This window comes from Delphinapterus leucas, chromosome 2, assembly GCF_059928025.1.
Source record: "Delphinapterus leucas isolate spDelLeu-1000000601 "Yukka" chromosome 2, BTC_Dleu_Yukka2, whole genome shotgun sequence".
Lineage (NCBI taxonomy): Eukaryota > Metazoa > Chordata > Mammalia > Artiodactyla > Monodontidae > Delphinapterus > Delphinapterus leucas.
This window is the reverse complement of record NC_143130.1, coordinates 12,395,665-12,410,684: the sequence shown is the minus strand read 5'-3', so window position 1 is coordinate 12,410,684 and position 15,020 is coordinate 12,395,665. Positions and strand designations below refer to the sequence as shown.

Sequence of the window (15,020 nt, the reverse complement as noted above, 5' to 3'; positions counted from 1 at the left end):
TGGTTGTCTTTGTATTTATTGTGCTTGGGGTTCACAGAGCTCTTTGAATCTTAGGTTGATACTTTCATCAGTTTTGTTATTATCTCTTTCTTTTTCTCCCTAGACTCTCTCCTTTTGAATTACACAAATTTTAGACCATTAATTGCATCCCACATATCTCTAAGGCTCTTTTCTGTATCTTCCCGTTCTTTTAAATATCTGTATTTCTGCGTGGATATTTTCTGTCAACCTCTTCTCTAATTTACTAGCCTTATCCTTTTGCTTGTCTAGTCTGCTGTTAAGCACATCTCATGCATTCTTAATTTTAAGTGTTGTACTTTTGTAGTCCTAAAATAACCATTTGATTCTTTTTTATGGATTCCAGTTCTCTGTTAAAGTTCTCCGTCTTCAACAGGCAAAAAGAAAATTCTATGAGGCCTTTCCTCCTGAAACAGTTTGAACTTTTAATCTCTGCTCACAAAACTGATGAAAAACAGTGCTCTGCATTTCAGAGGCTTTCCACTTAGGGTTTTCGCACCCTGACCTACACAGATCCCATATTCATCTAATGTGCTAAGATGAAAACTAGCCATTTACTTAGGGTCCCCAAGTCTCTGTTATAAATGCTCTGCTCATTTCTGTGTCCCCTAGTAGATGCCCTTTGTGGGTACAAAGCCTAAATTCTCAGGCTCTTGGCAGAGTTTAGAATTGGCAAATGATCCCAGGATAAAAGGAGCTCTGTGGGGTTCTTCCCTCTCTGGAGTTGTGGCAGACAGAATAATGGCTCCCCAGAGATGTCCATATCCTAATCCCCAGACCTGTAAATACATTACTTTCATGGTAAAAGGGTCTTTGCAGATGTGAATGAATTAAAGACCTTGATACGGGGAGATAGATTATCCTGGATTCTCTGGATGGGTCCATTCTAATCACATGAGTCTTTAGAAGTAAACCTTTCCTGGCTGGGGTCAGGGAGAGATGTGATGATGGAAGAAGGGTCGGAGAGATGCCACATTGCTGGCTTTGAAGATGGAAGTAGGTAGGACCATGAGCCCAAGAATGTGAATAGCTTCTAGGAGCTGGAAAAGACAAGAAAATGGATTCTCCCCTAGAGCCTCAGAAAGGAACACAGCCCTGCCGACATGTTCTTTATCCCAGTGAGACTCTTTTCAGACTTCCATGTAACCGCAAGGTAATAAATGTGTTGTCTTAAGCCACCCAGTTTGTGGTTGGTTGTTCACAGCAGCAATAGAAAACTAGTACAGGAATCTTAGCCCCTTTATTTCTTGTTACCTCAGAACCTTTCTGTTGTCTACAGAGATAATAATTTGTAATTACTTAATAATTTATAAATTAATAAATGTAATACATATTTATAAATTAATAAATAATTTCTGTATTTTGCCTAGCTCTCGTTGTCCCGGATGGGAGTGCTGGTATGCTGCTAGCTATCCATTGCTCCTGGATAATAGCTCACAGTTTTAGTATCCGAAGGCTTTTAACTTTGCCCTCACAAATGTCCCTGTGGGAAAGACAAAGACAGTATGTTTTTTTGCTATTTTGTATTTGGAGTGGAAGCTCAGGAAGGTTGAGTGAATTATTCCAAATCAGATAATGCTTAAGAAGCCAAGTCAAGCCTACAACACAGGTCTCTAGACAACACGGCCAGTCCTTCTTTCATTATTATAATGTCTGTGACCCACAATCAGAATCAAGAACTCCTATATTTTAAATTATTTACATACAGTTACTTTAAGTGAAAAATTTGCTGAATGTTAATAATTTCAAACAATCATGTAACCTCTACCACAATCAAGATACAGAACAATTCCCTTACCCTAAAATTAATTAATCCCTCCCCCACCCTGACCCCAGCCAACTACTGGTATTTCTGTCACTAGAGCATTGCCTTGTCTAGCCTTCTATATAAATGGAAATATATAGCATGCATCCATCTGTATTTGAAGCGTTTCACTTGGCCTAACAGTTTTAAGATTCATCCATGTTATATTGTGATTTTTTCCTTTTTGTTGCTGAGCAGTATACCATAGTCTATCCATGGGTAAACAATTTATCTATTCACCAACTAACAGACATTTGGGTTGCTTCCACTTTTGGCTGTTACAAATAGTGCTGCTATGAACATTTACATACACACTGCTGTGTAGACTTACGTTTTGATTTCTCTGGGAGTGAAATATATATTTAACTTCATAAGGTACTGTGTATGTTTTCCAAAGTGGCTGTTCTATTTTGTATTCCCAACAGCAACAAATGAACATCCAGTTGCTCCACATCCTTGTCAACACTTCCTCTATTTTTCCCCTACAGATGGCCAGTTGCCCCAGCACCATTTGTTGAAGACTTCCTTGAACGTCCTTGACATTTTTACAAAAATTAATTTACCATATAAGTGTGGGTCTATTTCTGGACCCTCTGTTCCATTGATATGTCTATCCTTATGGCATTATGTTGATTAATAATTGCTTTATAGCAAGTCATAAAATCAGATCAATATGGGTTTCCAGCTTTGTTCTTCAAAATTGTTTTGGCTATGCTGGTTCTTTTGCATTTCCATATAAATTTTTAAATTATCTTGAATTATATTAGATCAGTTAGGGGAGATTGACATCATAATAACGTTTGGTCCCCCAGTCCATGAGCCTGGTATATCGCTCCATTTATTTAAGTCTTCTTTAATTTTTCTTTAAATATTTTTTAGCTTTAAGTGTGTGATTCTTATTTTGTTAAATTTATCCCAAAGTATTTTAATTTTCTTAATGCTATTATAAATTGAGTTGTTTAAATTGTTTCTTGGTGTTATATAGAAATACAATTAGCTTTTGTATTTTGACCTCGTATACTGCAACCTTGCTAAATTGACTTTCTTAGCTTTTCTCTGAATTCCCTAGTGTTTTCTGCATTCACAATCATATTGTCAACAAATAAGACAGTTTTACTTCTTCCTTTCCAATCTGCCTTTTATTTCTTTTTCCTGCTTTATTCACTACCTGGGCCTTACAGTACAAAGTTAAATCAACATAGTGAGAGTGGGTATTTTTGCTTTGCCTTGTTTCTAATTTTAGACAGAAAACATGAAGTCTTTCACCATTGAATATAATGTTAGCTGTAGATTTTTCATAGATGACATTAATCAGATGAGGAAGACTCCTATTCCTAGTTGTTGAGAGATTTTATCATGAGTGTTGATTTTTATCAGATTTTTTTCTGCATCTATTGAAATAATTATGTGGTTCTCCTATATTTTATTAATGTGGTGAATTACATTGGTTGATTTTCTAATGTTAAACCAACCTTGCGTTCTGAGATGAACCTTACTTGAACATGATGTATAGTAGTATCCTTTTTGAATCCTGTTGGGTTTTATTTTCTAATATTTTGTTGAGAATTTTTGCATCTCTGTTCATGAGTGATATTGCTCCGCATTTCCCTTGTGATGTCTTTGATTTTGTAATCAAGGTAATGTTAGCATCATAAAATGAGCTGGGAAATGCTCCCTCTTCTATTTTCTGAAAAAGTTTTTTTCAGACTGGTATTATTTCTTCCTTAAATGTTTGATGGAATTTACCAGTGAAGCCATCTGGATCTGAAGTTTTCTACGTGGGGAGGTTCTTAATTGTGGATTCAAGTTCCTTAATTTATATAGGTCTGTCAAGTTTTCTTAAGCCAGTTTTGGTAAATTGTTTCTTTTAAGGAGTGTGTTTATTTCATCTAGATTGTCACATTTGTAGGCATTAGATTGTTCATAATAGTCTCTTATTATCCTTTTAGTGTCTGAAGGGCATGTGGTGAGGCTCCTTCTTTCATTCCTAATACTGGGAATTTGTGTCTTCCATTTTCTTGATCACTCTAGCTAGAAGTTCTTTAGTTTTCTTGGATTTATTTCAAAGGGTAGGTTTGGGGTTTACTGATTTTCTCTGTTATTTTCTGTTTTCAGTTTTATTGATTTCTACTCTTTATTCTTCTTTGGGTATAATTTATTCTTTTTGTAGTTTCTTAAAGTAGAAGCTTAGATCATTGAGTTTTAGACCTTTTTTTCTTTTCCCACATAGGCATTTAAAATTCTAAATTTTCCTGTATACCCTATTTTGCCTACATCTCACAAATTTTGATATGTGTATTTTCACTGTCATATTTATACGATATACTATCAACATATTTTCTAGTGTTGCCATGACACCGCCCACCCTGACCCCACCACCACCCCTGAGTGCACCACAGGCTTCCCTTAGCCCGAGGCTAAAATCTGGGCAGATGAGACCAGCTGCTGTGGCTCCCTTGTGCCTTCTTCAAGCAGAGCTTGCATTCTTCACTGGAGGTCATTTGCTTCTTTTTACTCTCCAGTACTTTCAGGTAGTTGCTGTGTGTATTATGTTCAGTTTTCTGGTTGTTTTCTGCAGAAGCACAGTCATCCGTGCTTTGTATTTGAAGCATTTCACATTTCAGATGTATATACTGGCCTTATAGAACATAGAAATATGTAACAGGTGGTCTTTAACAGAGGAATTTATATTGTGATTTCCTTGATACCTAATAGCCTTTTTAAATGTTTTTCTCATAAATTCCTAGGGAACAGGTTCCAGCAGCTCAGACGCCTTTCTGCTGGTTCTCATAAAGTGGGCTTCTCTGGGTGGAGCAGGCTGGGCTTCAGTTGAATGCAGGTGCCTTTGTCTCTATCTTCCTTCTTTTTCTGGTCATTCTCCTTCACGTGTTTCGGAAAAGCTGTCTCAGGTCTGGGAGTGCTTAATGTGCTCAGAATGTACATTGATTCTCTCGGCAAAAATCTTGCCCTTGTTGGTTTTCAACGACACCAAAGGCATGCCGATGGGAGCAGTGGTGGGGCATGCGTTTTTAACCGTGCCCTTCCCTCGACATCTGCAGCATCACCTTTCTGGCAAATTCGCATGTACGTGGCCAAAGTAACAACTCCAGGCTTTCTAAAGGCCTAGAGAACATATAACAGGTTCCTCTTCTCTTTCTCTTATGCCTATAATTTTGGTGAATTACTGGAAGAAGGAGGTTCCAGCCAAAGCCCTTTTTTTTTTTTTTTTTTTTTAAACATCTTTATTGGGGTATAATTGCTTTACAATTGTGTGTTAGTTTCTGCTTTATAATAAAGTGAATCAGTTATACATATACATATGTTCCCATATGTCTTCCCTCTTGCGTCTCCCTCCCTCCCACTCTCCCTATCCCACCCCTCCAGGCTGTCACAAAGCACCGAGCTAATATCCCTGTGCCTTGCGGCTGCTTCCCCCTAGCTATCTACCTTACTACGCCAAAGCCCTTTTAACTCCTCTTGTGGTATGTGATGAATCAAGATATTTTGTGCTGGATACTGGCTCTGAATACAACTTATGTGCTGTATTCTGGCTCCTAAACTTTTGTGGGTTTTAAAATATATTCATTACATTACAGGCAGTTGAGATCATGTTGCAAAAATGTAAATCACCATTAATAGCTGGTTATTATCATATTATAAAAAATATAAATCATTATTAAGGACCACAGATTCCATTTGCTGGATGTTATGGTGTGGGTTAAAAAATGAATCCCTGGTGCCAGTTTCATTAGCCTGTCAGTTGGGTTCTAATATTTTATTTTTTAATCCCTGTATAACAGTTTGAGGAATTGTATTTATTCTAGAAAAGAAAGAATTCCAGGAAGAATAGTTGTATATTTATATGGTGGCCATTTTTCCTTGATATTAGATGTTGATTTCCATTTTTGTTTTTCTGTTTCAGAGGGCCCACTCTGCTTGTCTCTGCTCCTTTTCTTTTTCTTTGCACCTCTCACAGCTTAGAGAAATTGAAGTTGCTCTAATTGTCAGCGACTATGATTCAGGCTCCTGGGTTCTCATAGCATCTCAGATATAATCTCCCAGACTAAGAGGGTGGGAAAGACCCATTCAGAAAATAATGACTAATCAGACAGGATTCTTCACCCCATTCATTGCCTACCTTTGGAGCACTCTTTCTCAAGGCGATTTGCCTAATTTCAGGCGTGTTTGCCACATCGTTACATTTCCACTGACTGTATTTTCTTTTAAGAAGGACCTTTCCTAAAAAACAGAAGCATCGATTGCTGCACTAGTCTACCCTGCCTTCCGGAGGCCTCTGCCACTCACTCCAACCAAGTACTGTGTGAGCGTTCTCAACACTGAAGCACCGAGTGATGCATGGAGAGGGATAATAGCCATTTAATAGAAAATGGTTTTCATCTGCTCTCCAGGCATGTCTTTCTTTGGCCACAGGAGAGAACCTCAATCATTTTTTATTGAATTAACAACCTTATAGATTAACCTCATATCCAGGAACCTCATGCCTACCATCAAATCAGCACACATACACACAGTGTAAAAAATAAAGGAGATATAGTCAGAAAGAAGTTGAAACCGTGACTTGTTTGAATAACTACAGAGAGTTATGACTGATGAAGTGATCACTGGATTATGTATGGGTGGATTGGAGCACCTCTGCTTCTCTTTGTTCACAACAACAGCAAGCAAAAAACAAAACACCCCATAATTGTTTTGAATTATATCTTAAGATCTAGAAGGAATGTCAAATGACTATAGCAAAGAGATTGAATTATATACTTGTATTAAAAAATAAAATATTAAATAACATATAGACTGCAGTGCTGCAGTGCCATTCTGACACAAACCATCCAGAGTTGCACCCTCTCCACAGGTTTGGGGCATGATCCCCAGCAAGACTGCCCTCGTGTCAGATGCCAGGCACATTTTGAGGGTCCCTAGGCCACTTCTGACCAACTGGCTACAATCCAGCAGTGCTCTTACGACCCCCTCAGCTTCAGTAATTCACTAGAATGACTCACAGAACTCAGGAAAGTGCTATGCTTATTATTACAGTTTTACTCTAAACGATACAAATCAAGACCAGTCAGTGAAGAGACACATAGGGTGAGGTCCCAACACAGAGCTTTGGCGCCCTCTCCCTGTGGAGCCAGGATGCACCACCGTCCCGGCACAGCCACCAGGAGGCTCACCCAAGCCTCAGCATTCAGAGTTTTTATTAGGGTTTCATTACCTAGCATGATTGATTGCATTGCTCACGTGACTGAACTCAGTCTCTATTCCCCCTTCCCTACCTGGAGGTCAGGAGGTTGGGCTGGCTGATACCTCGTGGCTCAAAGCTGAAATCCTCTAATCACATGGTTGGTCTTTCCAGCAAGAGCAGCTCCCACCTGAGTCACCTCCTTAGTATAAACTCAGGTATAGTCCGGTGCGCATTATGGATAACAAAGACTCAGACATCCCTCGGGAATTTCCAACTGTTTAGAGGCTCCATCCCAGGAACCCAGGACAAAGACCAGACAGGTTCTTTATTACATGACTTTTAGGAAGTAACACTACATATAAAAAATTATAGGGTGTTTTTAATACTATATTCATAGCCTTAAATGCTTTTTTTATTTATAAGTGAAAATAAAGGAAGTTAAAGATTCATTTAAAGAAGTTAGAAAAAAAGAATAAGGTGTTCTTAAGGAAAATAGAATAAAGAAATGACAAATTAAAAAGGAGATATTAATGAATTAGGAGAGAAATATAGTAAGAGTAAAACATCAAAGAAATGGGTCTCTGAAAAACAACAGTATAAAACAAACTTCTAGTAGTTAATCTAGAAGAAAAGAATATCTGAACTAAACTTAGATATGAAATGCAGGGTATAAAAACAGATACAGGAAATTTAAAAATTGTTAACACATGCTCTTATAGAGCTCAACTGAAAAAGATGGGAGAAGTGTATGATTTTTGCAGAAAATATTAAGTGATCAAAATTACTATAATAAAATCTGTAATACCCAAATAGACTAATGTGCATAGAGGACTAGAAATTATTCATAGTTACCTACAAAAATGACTCTGGGCCTGGAGAGTTTCATGAGCGAGTTCTTTCAAACCTCCAGTAATTCCTGTGCCATGACATAGTTCCTGGGTTGGTGGGATGAGGGAAGGGGGAGAGAAAGTCAATTTAATACTTGGTAAAATAACGTAACAATGAACATCAAATCCCATCCAAGGTAGAGGATAACACAAAAGAAGGAGATCTATAAACCAATTTCACCCAAGAAAATAGATGTGAAAACATTAAGCAAATCTCTAACAAAATAATTTCATTGGGATATTAAAAGAATCATTCGGGGCTTCCCTGGTGGCGCAGTGGTTGAGAGTCCGCCTGCCGATGCAGGGGACACGGGTTCGTGCCCCGGTCCGGGAAGATCCCCCATGCCGCGGAGCGGCTGGGCCCGTGAGCCATGGTCGCTGAGCCTGCGCGTCCGGAGCCTGTGCTCCGCAACAGGAGAGGCCACAGCAGTGAGAGGCCTGTGTACCGCAAAAGAAAAAAAACAAGAATCATTCGGCTTTTACTCTGGTCAGTATGAAAAATTAAGATTCTTTGGAGGTCACTCCAGTTCAAGACAAAACAAAAATAGAACCTGCATGAAACACTCCTGTTTCCAATTACATTGCTTGGCCTGCAGGACCTAAGAGAAATGGTCAAGGCATGTTGTGGGCAGTGGAGGTGGGACTCTGATAGGAAGTGAGACAGGAAGCATTCAGAAAAGGCTGGGTCGCCTGGGGGTGGAGGGGGGTTAAGCCAACATCACTCATCCATTCAGTCATTTATTTAACAAATATTTAAGGGGTACCTGCCCTATGCTGGGCTCTTTCCTAGGTACCAGAGACCCAGCTGTCAACAGCACGATATCTCAGCCCTGTCCTCATTTGGAGCATCCATTCTAGTAGGGGAGACTGGCAACAGAATCAGTTAATAAATACAATAAAATTTCAGGTGGTGCTAAGTGCTATGGAGAAAAATTAAGTCTGGAAAGAGGATAGGACACGATGGGTGGGTTACAGTTTTAGATAGGGTGATCAGGGATGCCTCACTAAGAAGGTACCATGGAAAGACCTGGAGATGAGGGAAGCTATTCCAGGCAGCAGGAACTGCACACTGTAAAGGTTACGTGGAGGGGTGTGTTCTTTAGAAACTGAGGAGACCTGTGTGGCAGAAGAGGAACCAAAGAAGAATGACATAGGGTCTGAATACACAGTGGCCGTCTGTTCTTTCCAATATGGTGTGTTAAGTGGAGATGAACTGGGGACGCCACCCCGTATCCTTTAAGTCTTTAAGGTGGTACTAATTCCCCTAATCTTTCCCCAAAGGGACACAGAGCCCTGTGCTGTAGTCACTGTACACTGGAGAGAAGAAAACCTCTAACTTTGAGGTCTGTTGGATACGGTATCTGAGCTGTCACTGATTCCAGGGACCCCAAAAGCACCGTGGTCACAGTGGGATACACAGAGCACGTGGGCCTGGCCCAGATTCATTCACTAGGGGATCACTGAGCCCATAGGTCAGTTAGCCGGCCCCCGGGTACTTAGGACGCGTATACCTCCCAGCCGGCAGGACCCCATCTGTGGAGCAAGGACAATCGTGATACAAAGGTTCAAGCAGAAGCCTCACACTGTGCCCCCCAGCGCACCCCAACCAAGACAGTGAACCAGAAGCACGACTACATCCCAGGGAAATGACAGAGGTTAGTTACATTTGGAAACAAGTAATTAGAATAAAAAACAGCAGCGAAGCCGAGGATGCAGGGCTGCTTTTTGTAGCTCCTTCTTGCTGCTCTCTGACTTTCTTCTTGGTTCGTGTATGTTCCTCTGAACCATGGTTTCCTTTGGAGCGATGGAAGGATCTTAATAGTTCCGTTGGCTAGAATTGGACTTAGGAAAGGGTGGAGCAGACAGGTCCCATTGCCACCTGCGTACACATCTTGTTCTGAATCATGAAGTTAGGCTTGACTAAAAAACTGAGTTTAAAATGTGACCCATAGGGCTTCCCTGGTGGCGCAGTGGTTGAGAATCTGCCTGCCAATGCAGAGGACATGGGTTCGAGCCCTGTTCTGGGAAGACCCCACATGCCACGGAGCAACTGGGCCCGTGAGCCACAACTACTGAGCCTGCGTGTCTGCAGCCTGTGCTCCGCAACGAGAGGCCACGACAGCGAGAGGCCCGCGCACTGCGATGAAGAGTAGCCCCCGCTCGCCGCAACTAGAGAGAGCCCTCGCACAGAAACGAAGACCCAACACAGCCAAAAATATAAATAAATAAATAAAATTGAACTATCAATTCAAAAAAAATGTGACCCATAGGCACTCATGCCTTAAAAAGGTATAGACCTCAGTCTGAAGGCTGGTTGATGACTCTGGAGGGCTTCTTCCTGTATGTTGGAGCTCACCATTGCTCTGAGGGGTTTAAGAAAGCCTGTCCGTAGGAATAGCCCAAGGATGTTTCTCAAGGGTTATCATGGCTTGATTCTGCCCTGGCATAGGCCGTAAACAGCATTATCTATCCCCCATGATGCAAGGACAATCTGAACACATTATATCACCAGTGACCTTGAGTTTCCCAGGTCTGTCAACCCACTGACATTGTAAGGTGCCCCGTGAGACATCACTGGAGCCTCAGGACTCCAGGAAAAGGCCATTTTCTCAATAGACCAGCAAGAGAGGAATTCATCAAAGAACCGGTATTCTGCAGGCTTGCCGTCCATATCGGTCCAATTTCCTGTCCTCATACTTGCTGACCTTTCTCCCATATTAAAACTCACTATAGAGGGGCCCCCAAGTCTAGTTCTGGGGAACAGGGATGGGAGACAAAGAGACTTCTGCTCATTTCATCTGAACTGGGGGCATCCTGCAAGGCTGCCTCCCTGCCTGGGCCAGGGAGGGACGTTTTTCTCAATGAAGCTACCCAAGCCTGGGTCCTGGAGTCTCCCCTGAGAGTGATGAACAAAAGAGTAATTCCTGTTGCATTTAGATGCTGATTATGGGGGAGGGGTGGTAAGATGAGGGTGGAGCGTGATATTCTTAGTAATCCGAGTATTTGACTGATTGGTAACTGTTTAGAGCTTGTTTCTTTCTAGCGCGTACCCCTTGAAATCATTTTCTTTGTAAATGTTAAAAGCCAGATGAAAAAAACAAAACTAACCTTGATTACCCTTCTTTGTACTTCAATCAGCAACATGTCATCCTGTGAATAAACTGTAATTCCTTCACTGTGCCTGTGAGGAGAACATTTAGGCCACATTAAAAAAAAAAAAAAAAAAAACCTTGGTAGGTGTCTCAAGAACAATTAGCAATTAAAAGCATCTATATTCTACACATTACTCCATAAGCACTGCTGCTAGATTGATTTCAGCCTCGGGCACTGCTTTGCTCGGGATCACCATCTTCACCGATTGCCAGCTCTTGGAGTCGCTGGAGGCATCTCAAGTGTTGAGGAAGCTCTTGGTGTTCGTGAAATCTCTTAGTGCATCGTTAACTTCAGAACTGGACTTGATGCCTATTCCTGGCGTGCTTCTGGGGGTCACCAGCACTCCCCCTCCAATCTCCATTGCCAGGGACTAATGATAAGAAACCAACTGCCGGGGCGAGTGCTGGCGGAGAGCCTGGGACACCTGTGCTCTCCCTGGACGCCGGCCACAGCCTTCAATGAGCTTTGCCTACAGATAACATCCTATTATCAGGACTGACTGTTCCCAGAGTAACAGACTCCAAACACCATAAAATGCCACAGAGAGAAGAGAATGAAAAGGTGCTGGGTCCAACCCCTGTGCATTTTACCGTTAAACAGACTGAATCCCAGAGAGACTGAAGTAGCTCATGCCGATAGCGACACCCGAGGTTCCTGAGTCCTCACGCCAGCCTCTTCCCTAGGCGGTCTTCACCGGTGGAAATTGGGTTAGGTGGCTTCTCTACAATGTTAAATTTGTACAACAGTTCAGGTACAATCCTGATTTCAGGCAGAGGAATGGACTTGAGGACTTTTCAAGGCCACAGTCAGGACCAGGAGTCTCTGAGCGCTGCAAAAACTGTGCTCCGCCTTCAGCAGCGTTCCACGTTAAGTGGGTGGCCATCCTACATCGCCTCAGACCCACCCATCTCCCCGGCGCCCGATTGGGGCCGAGACCTGCAGCAGAGCCAAGGCTGTACAAGGTGGGAGAGGGCCCGCACTAGCCAGGAGACACTCACCTGCAGACCCCAAGAGGCAGCCGATGCTGAAATTTCACATCTAGGTGCCTCTCTGGCCTCATCCTTGTCCCTATGGGTACCCCAAACGATGTAAGAAGAGGGGGACGGAAATGGCAAGGGGCAGGGTGACCTGCACAGGGGGTAGGCACTGAGGAGAGTCACCAAGATGAGGTGCAATGGAGCAGAAACATCCTCAGCAGGAATGGAGCCTACCTCACCTGGGCCCGGGGTCTGAGTCAGGAGTGGAAGGATGAGCCCCTTTGAGAGGCCCTGGGGTGACCATTTCCACTGAGCCTAAGACATGTGTCATCCCCAGATCCTAGGCTAAAGCGAGGTTCCAGGATGGGAATGACTGCAGGGGCAGAGCTGCTCCCTGGGGTCTCCTTCCCGGGCCAGAGACCCTCGGGCAATCCACAAGCAGGTGGGATGGGCAAGGGCAGCCTGAGGGGCCCCTGTCACCATGACGCGTGGTGACATGGTGACCAAACCACCTCCAAAATGACTTCAGTGGATTCAGTGAAACCTAGACCATGGTTCAGTCTCAGTTCAGCGATGCTTCCAGAATGTCTGCACAAAAAGTCACATTGTTTTGCCATAGACAGGAAGCCACCAGGAACCCAGGGACCCCCTCAGTGGTCTGCACTTAACAAAAGTGGCTCCGACCTAAAACCAAATACATGATAGCTTATGACGCCGAATAACCAATTGTAGAAGATGGAGCAGTAAAAATAGTAAAAGAAAAAAAAACAGCAGATTTCTCCAAGGACGTCGTTGTTGAGCTGTCAAGGAGAAGAACTACCATGGCTTCCAGTTCTTTGACAAAACCTCAGATGCGTGGCCTTCTGGCCAAGCGTCTGCGATTTCATATTGTTGGAGCATTCGTTGTCTCCTTGGGCGTTGCAGCTTTCTATAAGTTTGCTGTGGCTGAACCAAGAAAGAAGACATATGCAGATTTCTACAGAAATTATGATTCCGTAAAAGATTTTGAGGAGATGAGGAAGGCTGGTATCTTTCAGAGTGCAAAGTGATTTTGGAATATAAAGAATTTCTTTGGGTTGAGCTCCATGGAAGTTTGTCACTTACCTGTGTTCCTGAACTATGGACTACTAATATCTGGACTAAGGAATAGTTTCTCATGATAAATAAACGATTAACAACAACAACAAAAAAAAAAAACAGCAGTAAATAGTAAATGCAAACAAAAAATTTCTAGCAACCCTTTATGGGCCTTTAAGCATTTTTTTCACTTACCGTGATTTGTTTCTGAAAAATGTAGGAGTGTTTGGTTGAGATTCATAATGTTTACGAGTCCTGTGAATTTCATGTATTTTTTAAGAAAATTGTTTCCCAAGTGCGGCATGTTTTTCCTAATTCTGCTTGCTTAACAGTGTTTTCCATGAATTTAAAATTTCCTCTCTGGTTCTAAGTAAATCTCTGAAAGAATATTGATCAAAATGAAACTTTTGAATCGCTAGTATTCTTTTTTTTTTTTTTTTTTTTCCGTTACGCGGGCCTCTCACTGTTGTGGCCTCTCCCGTTGCGGAGCACAGGCTCCGGACACGCAGGCTCAGCATCCATGGCTCACAGGCCCAGCCGCTCCGCGGCACATGGGATCCTCGCGGACCGGGGCACGAACCCGCGTCCCCGGGCACGAACCCGCGTCCCCTGCATCGGCAGGCTGACTCTCAACCACTGCGCCACCAGGGAAGCCCTGAATCACTAGTATTCGTAATTGTTAATGTTGGTGCACTTCAGAGTGATCTGTATTTAAATGTACTTTCCAGTAATTTTGTCCACTTTGTCAGTTGTTTTGCCTTTTAAACTGATGTAAGTTGGTTTTCAATCAGTAATTCCTGCCTTCCTGTTATAAGCCAGAGCCAGCTACTTGTGTATTCTGCCATGTGCTCGTGAGATGCGTGGAGGTGCCTGTGGGACAGGACGTTTGGGGCTGACCAGATGCTGTGAATGGAGATGATGCTCTAACCCATGTTTCCGTATCTGCTTGCGTCATCCATATGCACGTATGCGTTTGCGTTATAGAGTAGAGGAAGGCCTCCTGGATGGAGTTTGAACCATCCAAGGAAGGATCCCTTTTCGTGAAAATCTCCATAAGATTCTGGACAAGAATCAGCGGCCAAAAGCAGACTGAGGTCTTCTGGAGATACTTTAGGAGAATAGTAGAAGTTAGGGGAGGGGTCAGGAGATAGTCCAGCACAGTGTTGGGGGCAGCCCTTCCACCAGCCTCTTCCGGTGTCCTAGCACTGTCTCGTGGTCAGGTGGGGTAGGGGAGGGGAAGTGGTCAGCACTGGTGTCCTCACAGCAGCCACCACTGATGCATCATCGCGCCCCCGGACCCTGCACCGGCAGGAGCTGCATGGCAGAGGCGGGAACAGGCCGGCAGCCAGCTTGGTGACTGCAGCAAAGAGGCTGGTTGGTGGCTGCCTTCAAGGTCCCCTTTGGAGACTCCCCAGAACAACTGGGAGACATAAGGATAGCTATGTCCCTTTTAAGGTATATTTAGGGAACCTCAAATTATTATAATTTGGGCATTAAAAGTTAATGAGACTTAATATTGTAGCCACAGGCTAGTGAAGCCTGGATGTAGCCCTTGTACCTGTGATGACTATAATGCTAAACTAAAGAGAATATTATCTAGACGAAACATTTCTTACCTCTTTATTCTAATTTCAGTGGTAAAAAAAAATGACATTAGCAAATTAGCAACTTCACTGAGATAGTATTTCTCACCTCTGAGATTGGCAAAGTCCAAAAATGCAGTAACATACTCTGTCGGTGAGACTGTGGAGAAACAGTTGGGGAATACAAAACAGCACAACCCCGTACGGGGCAATTTGGTGATATCTACCAGAAACCGTACGTTTATCCTTTGACCCAGCAATTTGACTTCTAGGAATTGACCCTAAGGCTGTATTGGCAAAAATAAGAAAAAGAGAATGTAC

At 42.6% G+C, this 15,020-nt stretch overlaps 1 protein-coding gene across 1 annotated transcript; it reads left to right on the top strand.

Annotated features, from left to right (window-relative positions):
* The first annotated feature begins 12,808 nt into the window (after window positions 1-12,808).
* Window positions 12,809-13,911, top strand: LOC111177953 (cytochrome c oxidase subunit 6C). Its single transcript, XM_022580206.2, has one exon. The coding sequence runs from the start codon at window positions 12,861-12,863 to the stop codon at window positions 13,086-13,088; it is 228 nt and encodes a 75-aa protein (XP_022435914.1). The 5' UTR covers window positions 12,809-12,860; the 3' UTR covers window positions 13,089-13,911.
* The last annotated feature ends 1,109 nt before the right edge of the window (window positions 13,912-15,020 follow it).